The sequence below is a fragment of the Hippichthys cyanospilos genome, chromosome 9, assembly GCF_059441005.1.
Source record: "Hippichthys cyanospilos isolate Australia breed blue-spotted pipefish chromosome 9, RoL_Hcya_1.0, whole genome shotgun sequence".
NCBI lineage: Eukaryota > Metazoa > Chordata > Actinopteri > Syngnathiformes > Syngnathidae > Hippichthys > Hippichthys cyanospilos.
This window is the reverse complement of record NC_142377.1, coordinates 10,737,649-10,753,237: the sequence shown is the minus strand read 5'-3', so window position 1 is coordinate 10,753,237 and position 15,589 is coordinate 10,737,649. Positions and strand designations below refer to the sequence as shown.

At 40.5% G+C, this 15,589-nt stretch overlaps 1 protein-coding gene across 2 annotated transcripts; it reads left to right on the top strand.

Annotated features, from left to right (window-relative positions):
• Nucleotides 1-3,826: 3,826 nt before the first annotated feature.
• draxina (dorsal inhibitory axon guidance protein a) lies at nucleotides 3,827-13,645 on the top strand. 2 transcript variants are annotated; one of them, XM_088423631.1, is made up of 7 exons: nucleotides 3,827-3,955; nucleotides 10,368-10,756; nucleotides 10,987-11,174; nucleotides 11,718-11,838; nucleotides 11,953-12,045; nucleotides 12,119-12,208; nucleotides 12,814-13,645. In XM_088423631.1, exons 2-7 carry the CDS (start codon nucleotides 10,396-10,398, stop codon nucleotides 12,924-12,926), a joined length of 966 nt encoding a protein of 321 aa, XP_088279757.1. In that variant the 5' UTR covers nucleotides 3,827-3,955; nucleotides 10,368-10,395; the 3' UTR covers nucleotides 12,927-13,645. The 2 variants fall into 2 exon arrangements, with proteins under 2 accessions (XP_088279757.1, XP_088279758.1); XM_088423632.1 differs by having other exon boundaries at nucleotides 3,830-3,955; nucleotides 10,371-10,756.
• Nucleotides 13,646-15,589: the final 1,944 nt, after the last annotated feature.

Genomic DNA, 15,589 nt, shown 5'->3' with positions numbered 1-15,589 from the left:
ATAGCATCACCAGAAATTGACTGAAAACACATTTACTGTATGAATAAAAATGCCATCTTTCGACTAGTATGACTGCACAGAAGATTTTCCTGAAAAGAAAATTTCGTGGTTGACTTCCCCCTCATGCAGCTGATCTTATGAAATCACGTGTCATTTTTCACATATCTATACTTCCTCATAATTGAATTGTGTGCGTCTTGTGGCTGATCGAAAAAGAATCACTTGCAAAAGGAACTGAAAGGAAGTCATCTTTTCCACACGGTGGCAGTGTTGTGCTCCGATGAACGAAAAATATCACCCGTAAATCATTCGTGATCATTTCATGTCCCTTTATTCATTCTTGTGAAAACGAACATTAAAAATCGCGGTCTTAAAAATGAACTACATATTGTATCCCACAACAATGCACAAGTACATTTTTAGTCTTTTAATCATGCATCAAAAGCATGTTTGCTTCATTGTTCGTCTTCAGATTCACTTTCTCTAAAAGGAAGGCAAAAAAAAAAAAAAAAAAACTGAAAACATACTGCTGTGTATTTGTGAAAGTGGATCACAAGGGAGGGCGCCCAAGCCCGTGATGAAAGCTTGACACTGCGCCATATGAGGCGTTTGATGCCTGCTGTGGAGCTGCGAGCTGCAAATTTTGGAGGAGCCCCACCAGGGGGTCTTCCCTGCTCTTCATCTTGCACCACACGCGCACACACACATTCTGTCTGGCACTGGCAGCCAAATTTCCCATCACCACTGGGCGAGTACACTGCATGTGAATGTGTTAACGTTTGATTCAAAAGCAAGAAATGATGACTTATGATGTCGACTTACCACAAGTCACAACATTGTCATCAATAGTTGAGAGAAAAACAGATCAAAGCAACATGTACCCATCTTTATATAATTTCAAACTCATGTAGAATTAAAATTTAAAAAAATACAGAAAATGACTCACAGATGATTTCAAAAACGACCTGGAACGTTTGCACATGCCATGAAGAGTCTCAATAATTTCCACCAACAACCCAGGCTAAACTTGTCTCCTTCCCAACATACACACTTCTGTTTCTTAATTGAGCTGTATCACATCAAAAATATTTTTTTCACACCAATTAACAAGAGATTTGGAGCCATTTTGCAGGGCTTGCCAGAAATAGCACAAAAATTAGCTGACATTTTCAACAAAAATTGTGAAATAGGGAACCACTGAGAGAAGGGATGTCACAGTTACGGGAGAGGATTGGAACCAGTGAAAAACACAAATGTTCAGCAGCATTTTCACATAGAATTCGGAGCTTGAAGTCTGACTTTAAAGTCCGAATTCTAACTTTAAAGTCAGTGAGAATAGTCATAATTCTGAATTTGGAGTCAGACTTTTGACTTAAACGTAATGATTGTGAGAATAAGGTCAGAAGTGGGACTTAAAAGAGAAGTCAGGATTAGGACTTTATTCTTAGGATTCTCACTTTAAATCAGAATTCTAACTCTAAATCAAAATCCTCACTCAAAGACAGTGAGATTAATGAGATTATTTTATTTTTCAATAAATGAAAAACTTGAAATGTTTTATGATTAATAGTAATGTTAATGTTTTATGATTAATAGTGATGTTGGTACGAAGCTATTTTGGGCAGTATTACAAAAGAATAATACATTTGAAGTTGTTCTTTTGAAGTTAAAGATTTTAGCCCACCTGGGAATAGATTTTCTATCATACGACCCGCAAGCTTAATCGAGTTTGACACCCCTGCTTTAAGGTGAAAATTGTGACAGTTCTAAGGATTTAGTGTCACTTTAAAGTGAGAATTTTGAGAGGTCAGAATTCTGACTTACAATGAAGATTCTGAGAATAGTCAGAATTCAGAAAAAAATGAGAATTTTGACAACCTTTGTTTTGTTTTGTTTTGTTTTTTTAGTCCTAATTGTCTTCATTACAGAATACTGTCCTCCATGTTCTTTATTATAACCAACAGCCTTCAATCTCAGAGGCCCCAGTTTTATTTACTTGGCCGTTAGATGCCAAACTCAAGCTCAACAGACAAATGTATTTCTTATTTGACAGAGCAAATTGTTTTCCTTCCACAAATATACGCTTGTGGCTTCAAGGTTTTCAGAGGAGATGCGCTATTGAAAGTAAATACCGTACGTGACTTGATGTGCAAATTAAATTTCAGACAAAATGTACTCCCCAATCCGATTGGCGTCTTTTTAGAAGTGTTAAGCGGCTAATAAATGAAAAAATAGAAAAATACATGACAAAGAATCCACTTGAGTATACACACATGCATGCATGCACACGCACACATGCAAACACACACACATGCGAGATACTGTATTAGCATTGCTGCGCTTGACTCAGCCAGCGTCTCGTTTGTGACAGCATTAGTGCTTGCACTTGTTATCTGTCCCGAGCAGGCTGCCGTATTACACTCCGCTTTTAGCATTTCAAGCAAATTAGCAAGCCTAAATAATACTAACAACTATTTCGGACATCTCCCAGTCTGACATTGGAAATGGCAAATGTTTCCCTCCAGAATTCCCTGTGTGTGTGTGTGTGTGGGGTTTTTTTTTTCATCCTCGGAATTTTGAATAAAGTGATATCAGAATTATCACTTCAAAGTCAGAACTCAGTGGCTTTAAAGTCAGAATTTTGAGTTTAGTCTAAGAATTCCAACTTGAAAGTGAAAATTCTCGCTAAAGTCAATGAAAATTTAGAATTCCTAGTTTAAAGTCATTCAGAAATCTGTCTTTGAAGTCTGAATTGAATACTCACTCTCAGAATTCTCACCCTAAAGTCAGAATTTTGACTTTATTCTCACTCAAAATTCTCAATTTAAAGTAAAAATCAGAAGTGAGGAATCTTTTTAATTGATTCTGGTGGCTCTTCTGCAAATAGTTAGAATTCAAAGTGAGACTTTTGAGAAGTCAGAAGTTTGAAGTCAGAATGCTCGTCTCTCTGCATCCACTCCGAGCCTCTTATCTCTTTGCATTCCGTTTAATATGATCTACTCATCCCTCCGCATCCATGATGCGATATTCATCTCTCTGCACCCAGATTTAGACACTCTTCTCTGCATCAACTATAAACTGCGCTTGTTTCCAGATCTCTGACATGATCATCTCTTTGCATCCACTTTGAGAAGCTGGCCTCTCAGCATCCACCTTTAAAATGCTTGTCTCTGCATCCACTGTGTTTGTATTCGGTGGGATGGGATCTGCTCGTCTCTCTGCATCCTTGATGTGATGCTCATCTCGCTGCATGTGGAATTAGGCACTCTTCTCGGCATTCCCTTCGATTCATGCATCCACTGTGAGCTGCACCTCTCTCCAGATCAGATCTAAGAGATGATCATCTCTCTGCATCCACTCTGAGAACCTTCTGGTCTCTGCATTTGGTGTGATGGGACTTTTCCAGTTTGTTGTCCATCCACTGCATTGAATTTGCTGGAACAAAATTATTGCTGTGTATGTCTTTCTATAATCAGGGATGTTCTTGTCTCTGCATCCCGTAGACCTCTCATGTCTCTGCATCGACCCTGACGTGGTCAGCGTTCTTTCGCCAACGTGGCCAATGATATAGTGGACCACTACATCTACTGGGATGTCTCAGCGCTCAGCAATCAAGTGATGCTGTCATCTCTCTGCATCCACATTGCACATCAATCATTTTGCAGTAACCTTCCTCCATGTGACGTCATTTTCTATCTCATCCACAACCATGACGAGCGGATTGGAATCAATTGGAAAAAAAAAAAAAAAATCAATAATGACCAGGCCACGCCTCTTTTGGAGAAAGGGGTGGAGGCGCAAGCGCAAGGCAAACCGGGCAGACTGTCTCCCTCGCTGCCTGTGCACAAGAAGCCGCTGCAGAGCGTCGATGCTCCGAGCCTGACGCTTCCAACAAAGGTTCCGCCCGCCCGCAGCGACGTCACCGACACACAGCTGCTCCACACGACAAACGCAGGTCAGGCGCTCTTTTGTGTATATCTTGAGAAATCGCTCATCGTTCCGGTAGCCCCTTTGGCAACACATTTCAATGATGCTGTTTGTCTACTTATTGACTTTTTTATGTGGAGGAGTTCATCTTGCATTAAGTTTCTGGTGGTGGCTTTTTTTCTCTCATCCCAAACTATTGTGTAAAAACAACCTGATGATGAGTTCAACTTAGAAAACGATCCAATATTGATGTCTGACTAATCGAGGCATTTCAGGGTACAGTGCTGAGGCGGTGAAGTGAGCCGGCCAGTGAATTGTGAATATATATGTATGGCATATTATAAATTCATTCGGAGTAAATGTTTATATTTTTTCGTTTATTTGTTGTTTTGGTTGATTCTTTCTCTTCACCCCCAATTAATTAAAAAAACACGCCGATTACCCACCTATAAACTGGTAGGTCAGATTATTTTATATATTATTTTATATAGATTGAATGGGGCACTGTAATTAGAATTGTATTAATGTATATCAACTTTAGCCACTAAAAGTAAGTCTTAAAGAATTTTTGACTTTTTTTTAATAGGAAACTTTGATTTTTGTCATTTCTAACTACAAGTTAACTGTTGTATCGTAGAACAAATACATTCACAATTCACTCTTCACTGATTTACTGTCAAACATTTTGTGCTCTTTCAATAATCCTCGAAGTCACTTTTTCTCAAATGCGGGTACATGAAGGTACTTCAGTGGGTATGAGAGATTTTCTGATAATATCAGCACATTTAATTGAATACTTTTTAATACTGTCAGGAAAAGAAGTTTCCTTTTCAAGTTAAGAGCGAATGAATTGGAACATGAAGAAAATGGTATAGTGACTCATTTGCAAAATGATGTATGCTTTTCTTTTGGTAAGTTTCACACCGACGCATTGCCATTGGTGACACCATTTTCCCACAGACAAGCAAATGATGATACACAATGTATCTTCTGGAGTTGCTGAAAAAAAACAACCACCTAGAAAAAACTCTAGAAATGTTGTTCCAAAGTTTAATAACTCAGGCACCTATGCTTTATTTATGTTTTTTTGTAATCCAAAAGGGCTACTCAGCTGACACAAAATGTTTCATAGGGATTACATCATTGAAAAAAGGTTGAGAGCCACTGCTTTAGTTGCCACAGGATGATGTCAAAGCTCTGGCTGATGTTGTAACTGGTGTTAAATAAGTATATTGCGTAGATACATGCTAATAATTGAGAGACTCACCTCTTTGCATGTCAGCAAACAGCTAAGTTTAGCCTGGAATGCTCTAGGAACTTTTGGAGAGTCTCAGTCAGTCTTTCTTGTATGGAGCTTGCTGGGCTGGAGTAGTTCAAGAAAACCCAGACAATCACAAGGAGCCATGCTTGCGTGGGTTTTACCATCCTCTCACACTCCAAAAAATTCAAAACCCGCCCTGATTATAATTACTGTCAGGTGTAACAATAAGAGAGACAAGAGAAAAAAAACATCCTGTGTCAAAACTTGTCTTTTTCCAAAGAAGAATGGCTTTCAGGCCAACTTTTCTCTTTTGGATTATGTTGAATTTGGATATCTGTGAATTTGAGAATCTTTCAAAACTCTCAACAGTGACCTTTTCAGTGAATAGCAAGGGAGTTATTATAGCTAAAATATTATACAGAATAGCTTTTTTTCCACAAAAAAATGAAAATAGGTGAATTCATAAATAAACACGCACCAATATGCGATGGATTGCTGCATATCTTATGACGAGGACTTGAACTTCACACCCAGGAAAATAAAATGAGATTTTTCACGCCTCACTTGGTTGATTGAAGTACCCGTGTTGAACAGGTGTCCAAATTTCACAGGCAGCGAAGCGCAAAGTTTGTGCCTGCTTTGGTAAAAAATAAATGATAATCCACAGACATGTTGTATTTCAAAACGGCAGCCTTTGACTTCTTTCTCTTCTTCCTTCCTCCTCCATCTCAATCCTTTTGTCTCTTGGGGTGCTGTTGGCCCGACGGGGGGGCGTTGGTGTGTTGGAACTCGCCCCGGCGGGGCGGCTCTTTGGGGGATGTTCCCCGCTGTGCGTGCGTGCGCGCCGGCCTTGGCCAACGCTCCATAAAGGGGCCGCACGGGGAGATTTCGCTGATACCGCCGTGCGGCAGACACAAAGCGCCTCGATTTGGACCTGACGCCACGTTTGGTTCTCCACGGCTTGCTTTGCGAATCGCTTGTGGACAGATGGAGCGTCACAGTTTTGTTTTTTTTTTCTTCTTGATTTTAATATTTACATGAAGAGCCATTACACTCTTAATGGCTGTTAAAATGAGTGTGAAGACAAACTGCTAAATTGTGAAGGCGTTTAAGGCAAATGTGCTTCACTGCTGATTTCAAATCAGAATGTTCTTTGGAGGAACTAAAATGTGTCTGCTGTGTTTTGGGGCATTTTACACATTTTTGCTGGGCCATAATTTGTCGACGCCCTGTACCTGTTTTTGTAATTTAGACTGCCATTTTTTTACAAGCCCAACCAAACTAACCATCAGTCTGTTAAACAAATAGTCTTTGATTGCAAAAAATAGGTCCTTCAAAATAGTTAACTTTCCTTCAAGCTTTACAAAAACGTTTTTGAAAGGACTAAATCGCTAAACCTGATGAGTAATTGATTTGGATGTTTTTTAGATAAAATGCGAGCTTCATCGATGCAAATTTGGGGGGATGTTAACAAAAACACATAGGTTAAATCATTGAGGGGTGAGGGGTGCTCTTTGCTTCTGCATCCTTTTGTCTGCAGCATCCTTTTCGGTTGCTATGAGAGATCCCAAGAAGAGCAGCAGATGGCTGCTGGAGGTTTGCCGTCACAGCAGGTGTTTTGCTTTTTTTTCTCATCTTGTGCCTCTCGCTCGTCTATATATTTTTGTGGCGCTTTCTCCCCCCACCGCAATTGTCTCTGGCACTTTCTTGCAAGATTAGCTATCACTTCATACGTATGCGATGCTCGCCTTCCCGGAGGGCCCCCCCAAAAAATGCTGCATTTTCAAGCAAATAAAAACCGTTTTATCATCTCGGCGCGACCGCCCGTGTTATCTACAACTCAATTTTCAAGATTTCATTATGTTGTGAGTAGAGCACCTGCCTCATAAAGAGCTTAACTGGAGGTTTTGATGACATCTGTGTTGGGAATCCTAAAGGGGCCTCTGGGGAGGGCTGTGAGATGAGTGACTGTTGCGCTGATGGCTACGCTGGTGTGAGAATGAAAGTCATCAGTTCCACACCAGCGCCTTGGCCCGACATCTCCGGAACAGATGCTCAACCTGCTGCCTAGCACACACAAGCGCGCACACACGCACACACACACACACACACACACACACACGTACATCCAAGCACACACAACTTGAAAGCCACCGGGCGCCAGCGCGTCATTTGTATTTTAGTGTATCACATTAAAAGCATTGGTGAAAGCCCTAAATGCCTTAAAAATTGCATTTATACGACAGCAAAAGATCCACAAAAGCACTTAGTGTGACCTTTGATTTTGCTCCAGTGGAGACTAGGTACTAAGCAAGATTGCCTCATTCAATCCCAAATACATTGTTATGTTTGATAGTCCAGACATTCAATCCCATGTCATTCATATAGCATTCATTTTTGTTCAAAAGTCTAAAAATGGTTTCTTTCTTAGTAGTACTGTAGGTTAGTGGTCCCCAACCACCCGTCTGTACAGGCCTAAAGTCAAAAGCAACTCTTGCAATTGATTATTAAACGATGTTTATGTTTTTGTGCTTTTCACATAAAGTTTAAATGAATAAATCGCTTGTACATAGTTGAGCAAAACATTGTGGGATGCCTAGGAGGTGACAGCATTGAAGTCACCAATGGGTACAATGCAAAGTGCCACTCTCACAATCTCATTCTGACTGACTTTCAGCCAAGAAATGGGAGAAATTGGGGTTTTAAAAATCCCCGCTCCAAAAATAAAAAAATAAGTTATCTGGTGAATTAAGTTCAGCAAAAGTCGTATACTTACTAGTGGGCATTATTACTTTTTGTTGTCTGATGCCAGGGTTATCAATATACTAATGTACAACATACGTACTGATGCATGACTTGCCATGAAGCGCAGAAATCTGTCATCTGAAAGACCCCTCCCTGAAAGAAATCGCAGGCCATACCCTCTGTTGACTAAAATAACATTCTTTTGACACCCCCTCACCCATTCCAAAAAGGTGTCAGCGCAACATCTCGCTGACCATGTTTGCGGGCTGCACAGCTGCTGCTCTTCCCCGAGGTGCACTTGTACCCTGCAAACCCCCCCCCCCCCCCCCCCCGCACACACATACGAGCTGCCAAGTAACTGATAAGTCACTGCTAAAGATTTCCTACGTGATGTGTTGGTGTAATGACCCTTCCTACCAGCCCACCATGCATGTGCACACACACACACACACACACACACACACACGAGCCATCAGCAGCAGATCAATACTTCTATTTTATTGATTTTGTGCACCACCACTCGTCTTTTCACACCAAAAAGGCATCCACGACCACCTTGGTGTTGTGCAATGTAATAAAAAAATCATCATCTTTGGACATGTGTACCCATTTTTCAAGGTAATATTTTCTAATCTTAAGTACATTTTTGGAGGTGGAGTAATGGGCACTAGAGAAATGTTATTGGACTTTGGTAGAATGTAATTAAATGAATATTTCTATTTGAAAAACATCTAGTATGTTATAAAATATTTGACGCTTAAAATCTTATTTATAAAACGACAGTTGACTATTTTCTAGAAAATCTTTTGAGAAATAAAGTCATATTAGGAGAAAATGAGTTTTATTTTTATAGTGTACATTTCAAAAATGCAATTTTAGCAACGTATTCGTTTCTTTAATTGTTTACATTTTTTATTTTAAAAACACATTGGTACGACTAAAAAAATATGTATAATGATCAAAATCATTTTCAAGAAGAAAGGGTTCCATTCTTTTAGTGAAGTAAAATTTTTCAGAGGAAATGTAGAGACAAGTTTTTTTAAGTTTATTTAAAAAAAAGAAACTGTTCTTTTAACAGACATCATTTCCTCAAGAAAAACTTAAAACTTATTGTATATATCATATAGTATATTATGTTTTTGTATTTGAAGCTAAAATTTCAAAAGCATTAGCTCATTTTTGCATATTTTGGTACATTACAACATTATGCAAAAAAAAAAAAACCTGCTTCATGCATGTGTGTTCCTCAGAAACTATATGTTCAGTTTCTTAAAGTATGCTGCCATGGTTGCTCATGCCAGCGAATGCATTTTGCACGGCTTTCTTTGGTGAATTCTAAACATGTCCTGGAAGTAAACAGTTTGCATGAAACGGCACTTGGAGCTGAATGGAAAGTGGTGCAGATAAAAAGGAAAATGGGTTTCCTCTGGGAATGCAATGCAGACATCCCCTGGCCCATTTGGGCTCCGTCACACCTCGGTGAAGTGTTGACTCGGGTAATGAAAGCCCGACCGGCTCCGGAAAGGACGCGCGCAGCCACCGCTTTGTGTCATTTGGTCGGCAAGTCATTTTGTGCACGGACGTCTCTCTCTCGCTTCCCTGGGTCGGGTCCAGATAAATGTCAGAACAAAACCTGGAGGACCAGGTGATGAATATCGGTCGGGGCTTTGTGTTCTCTGCTGTCAAAGGCTGAGAGTTAATGTTTGGATATTTTATTTATTTTTTTTATCGGAGGCTTCCTTCCCGTGAGCGGCAAAGCCAAGATAGATTGCCCGCTCACTTACAAATGGCCAGCCTCACAGCAAAATTGCACCAGTCTCGTTTGAAAGTTTTTAGAAAATAAGGGTAAAAGAAAACTTCTAATAATTACTATTTAACTTATTAGAAAATAACATCTGTAATTCTCATTGATATTCATAACCATTTAGTTGAAAATGACTTGGGCAGTTGTACTATTCCGCTAACTGGTGAGGCATCATTTTTAAATAATAATGACTATCCATCCATCCATCCATCCATCCATCCATCCATCCATCCATCCATCCATCCATCCATCCATCCATTCATCCAACCATCCATATTCTAGAGCCATTTATCCTCACAATATTCGCAGGCTTGCTGGCGCCTATCCCATCTCGCTTTGGGTAATAGGCAGAGGATAACCTGAACTGGTTGCCAGCCAATTGCAGGGCACACATACACAAACAACCATCCAATCCACGCACACAATCACACTAAACGACAATTTAGTACGTCCAATACACCTACCATGCAGCCCAGAAATGTGAGGCGAAATGCAGCAAATAAAGAAGTCATGAAATTAGACAGTCATTAAATTAGATTAGTCTTGATCATGTATTTATATTTAGAGAGAAAAGAGTAAAAGTGTTTTTCTGGGAATATGTTTTTGAGTGTTGCTGTTTTCTCTTCTCAGCAGGTGGCGCTGTTGTGCTCTGGAGACAATGGCACCCTCCTTGTTCCTGACAGTGGTTGTGATTTTGGCACTGGTGTCTTTTTCCCTCTTCGCTGATACTTCGGGCGTTCCTCGCGGCAAGAGGAGACGCACCTCTGGAGGACGATCACAGCACTCCCTGCGGACATCAGTGGGCTATGGCAACTCAAGGGTGGCGCGGAAGGGTCGGGGCGGAGGGCCCACTCACCGCCTGACCTGGCCTGAGGACGACAGAATGGGCCTGGAAGGTCTGCGTCCGGTGCGGATGGAGGCAGGACCCGGCCAAAGCACCTTGAGAGAGAACCGCTTGGCAGGCACTCACAAGGGAAGGGGACACGGGGGGAGACAGGTCAAGGGACGACACGGCCAAGGTGAGTGTTGGCGGCCTTGAGAATTGCTTTTTTTTTCCCTAAGTTTATAGAATGTAGTCTGTGAAAAAAAATCAATATTTTGCAAACTAAATCAAAGACAATATACCTAGTCTTGCAAGGAATTTTTATTTTTACGAAAAAATGCCATTTTGTGAGAAAAAAAAAATCACAAAAGAAACCGTCATCCATCCGCATGAGATGAAAAAGAAAACCAACCAACAATTTTGCAGGATTAATTGCAGGACCCCAACTGAGCCCCCTACTGGACAAGCCCCCTCCTTCGTCCTCTTCTTCTTGGTCGCCTCCAGACGACGGCCCCTTCCCCAATTCCGCAACTTTTGGCTCCGGTTCCTCCATGGTTGTCACACTGATCAACGAGCATCCACCGACGCTAACCCCAGCCTCCACAAAACCACAGGTGAATTGAGACGAACCCCAAAAAGTACAAACATCATTTACGAGTACTACAGCTATTTAAGAGACACATAGTGTTAGTTTAGCTAACTAAACTAAGTAACCTGACGCTAACTCCAACTTCAGCTTTCACAAAATGACGAGAATTATGACGAGCCCCAAATAGTCTGAACAACGTTGAGGATTTACTTGTACGTACTACTGCTATTTGAAAAACACATAGTGTGAGTTATGCTAACGAAGTAACCCAATGCTAAATCTAGCCTCCACAAAAACACAGATGGTTTGAGATGAGCCTCAAAAAGTCTAAGCAACAGTGAAATTCTAATATTGGGTTTAGTAAAGAATAAAATCCGTCCTTTGCCTTGCCCTGATATTTTATAGATGAGCAGCGCTAAACCAGTTGACTCCGTCTTATTGATATCTTTGGAAGTGCTATCTGCCAGAAGGTGAAAGAAAACTGTTCTGGGAATAACTCACTTTTGATGGCTGCAAATATGGATGTTGTGTTTTGGCTCGATATTGGCGAGCTGCTGTCTTCTTTCAGCGATCCGGACAAGGAAAAGAGCAAGGCGAGGTAATGCCCACCCTGGACATGGCGCTTTTTGACTGGACGGACTACGAGGATATGAAGCCTGCGGATGCCTGGCCATCCTCCAGGAAGAAAGGTCTGTCTCCAAAATCTTGGAACAGACTTTCCCTTTGTTCCGGTTCAAAATTCATTTTCTGCTTACTGTAGTTTTGAAAAACTGGTTTCATTTTGTCATCCTCTTCCTCCACAGACAAAAGACGGAGTAAAAACTTCAGCAGCGGGAATGCGACGGCAAGCGTTGATGACGTCGAACCATGTGACCACCATCTGGACTGTCTTCCCGGTTAGTCATCGTCCAACAGAACTAATTTGTCTTTGAAGTTCTGATTTTGAAAGCTTTGCCATGTCCTCTGAAGGGTCCTGTTGTGACCTGAGGCAACATGAGTGCAAAGCTCACAACCGAGGCCTCAACAACAAGTGCTACGACGACTGCATGTGTGAAGAAGGTCAGACTGAATCCCCATTCTGGTCCTCTATCTCATTTTTGTCTACTTGCATGTTCCCCAGCTTATAAAATGCTTTATGAAAAGCAAGGAGAAAATGATTACATAGAACGTGCTTTGTTCCTGCAGTTTGTCTCACCACCCAGCAAGAAGGCGATTAGCTATAGCTTCTTGATTAGCTTGTTTGTTAGTCATAAATTGTGTTACATTCACATGCTCTTTTCATAATTGTCAAATAAAGGATAACTGAAAATTTGCAACACTGTATCAAACACAACGGTTTTGTCTACAAAAAAAAAGTTCAGCTCAGGCTCGGTTGTTGTCATGGGTGAAAGTTAGGTAGGGTATGCAAATGCACACACAGTGGAGTTACGCATCAGCAATTTCTGCCGTGCATGCTTACCAGTGTACAAGTGCGTTATGTGCACCCCTGCTTATATGCCAATCTCCTGTTCCGCATCTTAATGGGCCAAGCCCTTGTTTCCCCATTTCCTGTAGCCCATTTTCTTGCTCCTAGCCCAACATTTTATGTCAGCGGTTCTTCTATCCCAGCTTTCATTTATTGAAACATAATTTTCCAATCGGGACTATTATTTATGACTTCGCAGGCTTCCGTTGCTATGCTAGATTTCACCGCAAGCGGCGCGTGACGAGGAGGCGTGGCCGCTGCGTGGTGCCCGAGTCGGTCAGTAGCGACCATGGAGGCTTCATCAGCATCTGAGGAGGCCAAAGGGCTCTTGTGGAAGACGGCGAACGTGATCGTTCGGACACGGGCGACACGTGGATGCAAAGAGACGGACATTTTCAAGCACAAAGGACAGCTCAACCCATATGGCTGAGCCCCAACTCCTTCCCTAGTTACCTTAAGTCGAACCCTACCCTGACAGTCCCTCACCCCTACAAGTGAGTGCTTATTTATCCTTTTGGTTGTTTAAAATGTAGAAACATATCTTTGTTGATAAAATGTATGAAGGTACAGAATATCATTGCTGTCAACTGGAAACCACATACACTGGAACCTCAGTTTTTGAAATATTCGGTTTAAAAACAATTTGGTTGGTGAACAAGGTGTTTTTGTTTGTTTGTTTCCTGTAAAGTTGTGATTTTAAAGATTCAAGCATTATATCCGGCAGCGCCGATTTATCTTTTTGTAGTCTGCCCATGTACTCAATTGTTCCTTTTCACGGTTGTTTACATTCATCTCACATTCACACAAGCTGATATCTTACACTGAATATTATCTGCAAGCCGATTCCTCGAACAAAATAGCATTTGTAATAATGAAGGCGTAACATATTTTCCCTTTTCAATTTTTACTTATCGATTTTTCTTTTCCACTCTTCCTATAGTGCTGATTTATTTATTTATTTATTCTCTGTACTGTGCTTTTGCACCCTCATTTGCATTCAAGATTAAACTATCTGTTGTGTAACAAAGGAACCTGCACTCAAGATGTTTTCATTTTGTTTTGTTTTTTTAGATAATTTGTTCATCCTTAAGACTTAGAAAATCTCTGTTTTAAATCGCCTTTTAACATTCTCGGTTACGTTCCAATAAGCATGACACAGCCAAGTACTGTATCTTGTAACCGCTGATGTGAGGAAAGACACGGCACATTCAAATGAAATCAGATATTTCAAACTCATACATTGACGCATCGAACAATGTATCGGTTCATTTATTTGAGGAAAATAAAATCAAATAAAAGTGATGGGTGGATTGGTCTTTGGAGAGACCATGATGTTAACTGTTAGTGGAAAAACATTGATACAAACTTTTTATTGAAGAGAAACGTGAATCATCAAGGAAAGAATTCATTTATTTGGTGATGAACTATTTGGAGATCGCACGTTACAAAGCTGAGTGATTTATTGATGGAAATGACAACTAAGTCTGATATTTTTGTTGCTAGCAAGATGCTATCATGTTGTTAATGTGATATTAGCTTGCTGTTAGCATGTGTGTATTAATAACTACTATTAATACAAATAATAAGAATAATAGGGCCGCATGGTGGCAGAGGACTAGCACGTCTGTCATAGTTTGGAGCTCATGGGTTTGTCTCCGGGTCCGGCCTTTCCCTGCAAATTTTGCATGTTCTCCCCATGCCTGCTTGGGTTTTCTCCGGGTACTCCAGCTTTCTCAGAAACATGCATATACAGTATTGGACACTTCAAATTGACCTTAGGTGTTTTTGTGAGTGTGAAAGGATGTTTGTCTCGGTGTGCCCTGTGATTGTCTCTTAGCCAGTTGTGGTTGTATCCCCGCCTTAGACAGCTGTGATATGCTCTAGCACGCCTGCGACCCCCGTGCGGACAAAGTGTAACATGGTATTTAGTATATATGGTGTTTTCATTTATTTACATTTGTTTTCTGTTTTGAACGGATGTGTTGTTAACCGTGTGCGAGAGAGAGCGAGAGAGAGAGAGAGAGAGAGGTGCGTCAGAGCGAGAGTGACGTGGATTGAATTGGGAAATGAAAGAATAAAAGAGAGTGATGTGCATTGAATTGGAAACAAAAGAATAAAGAAGAGAAGACTTGACTACACACCGGTCCTGTCGTGTTGTCCCATTTAGTCGGAAGACAGCAAAATTAGGACTCAGGGCTTTACTCCTGCTTCCTCCTGCCCCTTTTAAGGTTTACAACCATTAGGAAAATGGATGGATTGATGGATGGATAGTAATATTAACAATCATAATAATTGTTAATAATGTCATATTGTAATGTTTAACCCTCGTGCGGTATCTTGATTTTGGGGTCATTTTCTTCCAAATCATTCTCGTGGTACTTTAGCCAAGTGATGGCACACTCCTGGTAGTGTAATAAGTAAGCGGTCATTCCATGTCGACATTTGACGTGTTGTCACCATCTGGATAAAATTTCAGCTCCCTAGTATCTTCTTTCAGTGCTTTCCCTTTGATGTGAAATGCCTTTGATATAAAGATTGGTGCAAAACAAACAAACAAACTTCAGGTCCCTGGGATTAACCAGCAAAAAAATTCTATACACAATTGGAAAATTGTTCCTCAAATTAAGTCACTGACTCACAAAATTGCTCTACAAAAAAAAAAAATCCAGTCTTGAATTGAATGTCAAAATAATTGAATTTTTTTTTTTTATTATTCATAATAGTCAAAAAGTGTAAAGGAAGCTGTCACAGGCCGCGTTAATTACGTTCCATTTTCAGTTTCATGATTTTGACACTTCTCTGCCTTTGCTGACAAACTTCTGCGGTGGCTATGAAAACTTAAAATCAATTTTGCAGAAGTCTCGAGAAATTTGCTGACATCATCTTTGAAAAGTTATTTTTGTTTGCGTATTCTTCCACAGGTTTTCAACGATCAGAAAAATCATATACTGTACCTGACTTTCTATTCTTAAAGC

Bases quoted from the DNA above. Each gene is read 5' to 3' on its own strand.
- draxina (XM_088423631.1), top strand. From the start codon at position 10,396: ATGGCACCCTCCTTGTTCCTGACAGTGGTTGTGATTTTGGCACTGGTG. The intron at 11,175-11,717 runs GTGAATTGAGAC...GTCTTCTTTCAG, and splicing joins CAGCCTCCACAAAACCACAG to CGATCCGGACAAGGAAAAGA. The intron at 12,046-12,118 runs GTTAGTCATCGT...TGTCCTCTGAAG, and splicing joins CCATCTGGACTGTCTTCCCG to GGTCCTGTTGTGACCTGAGG.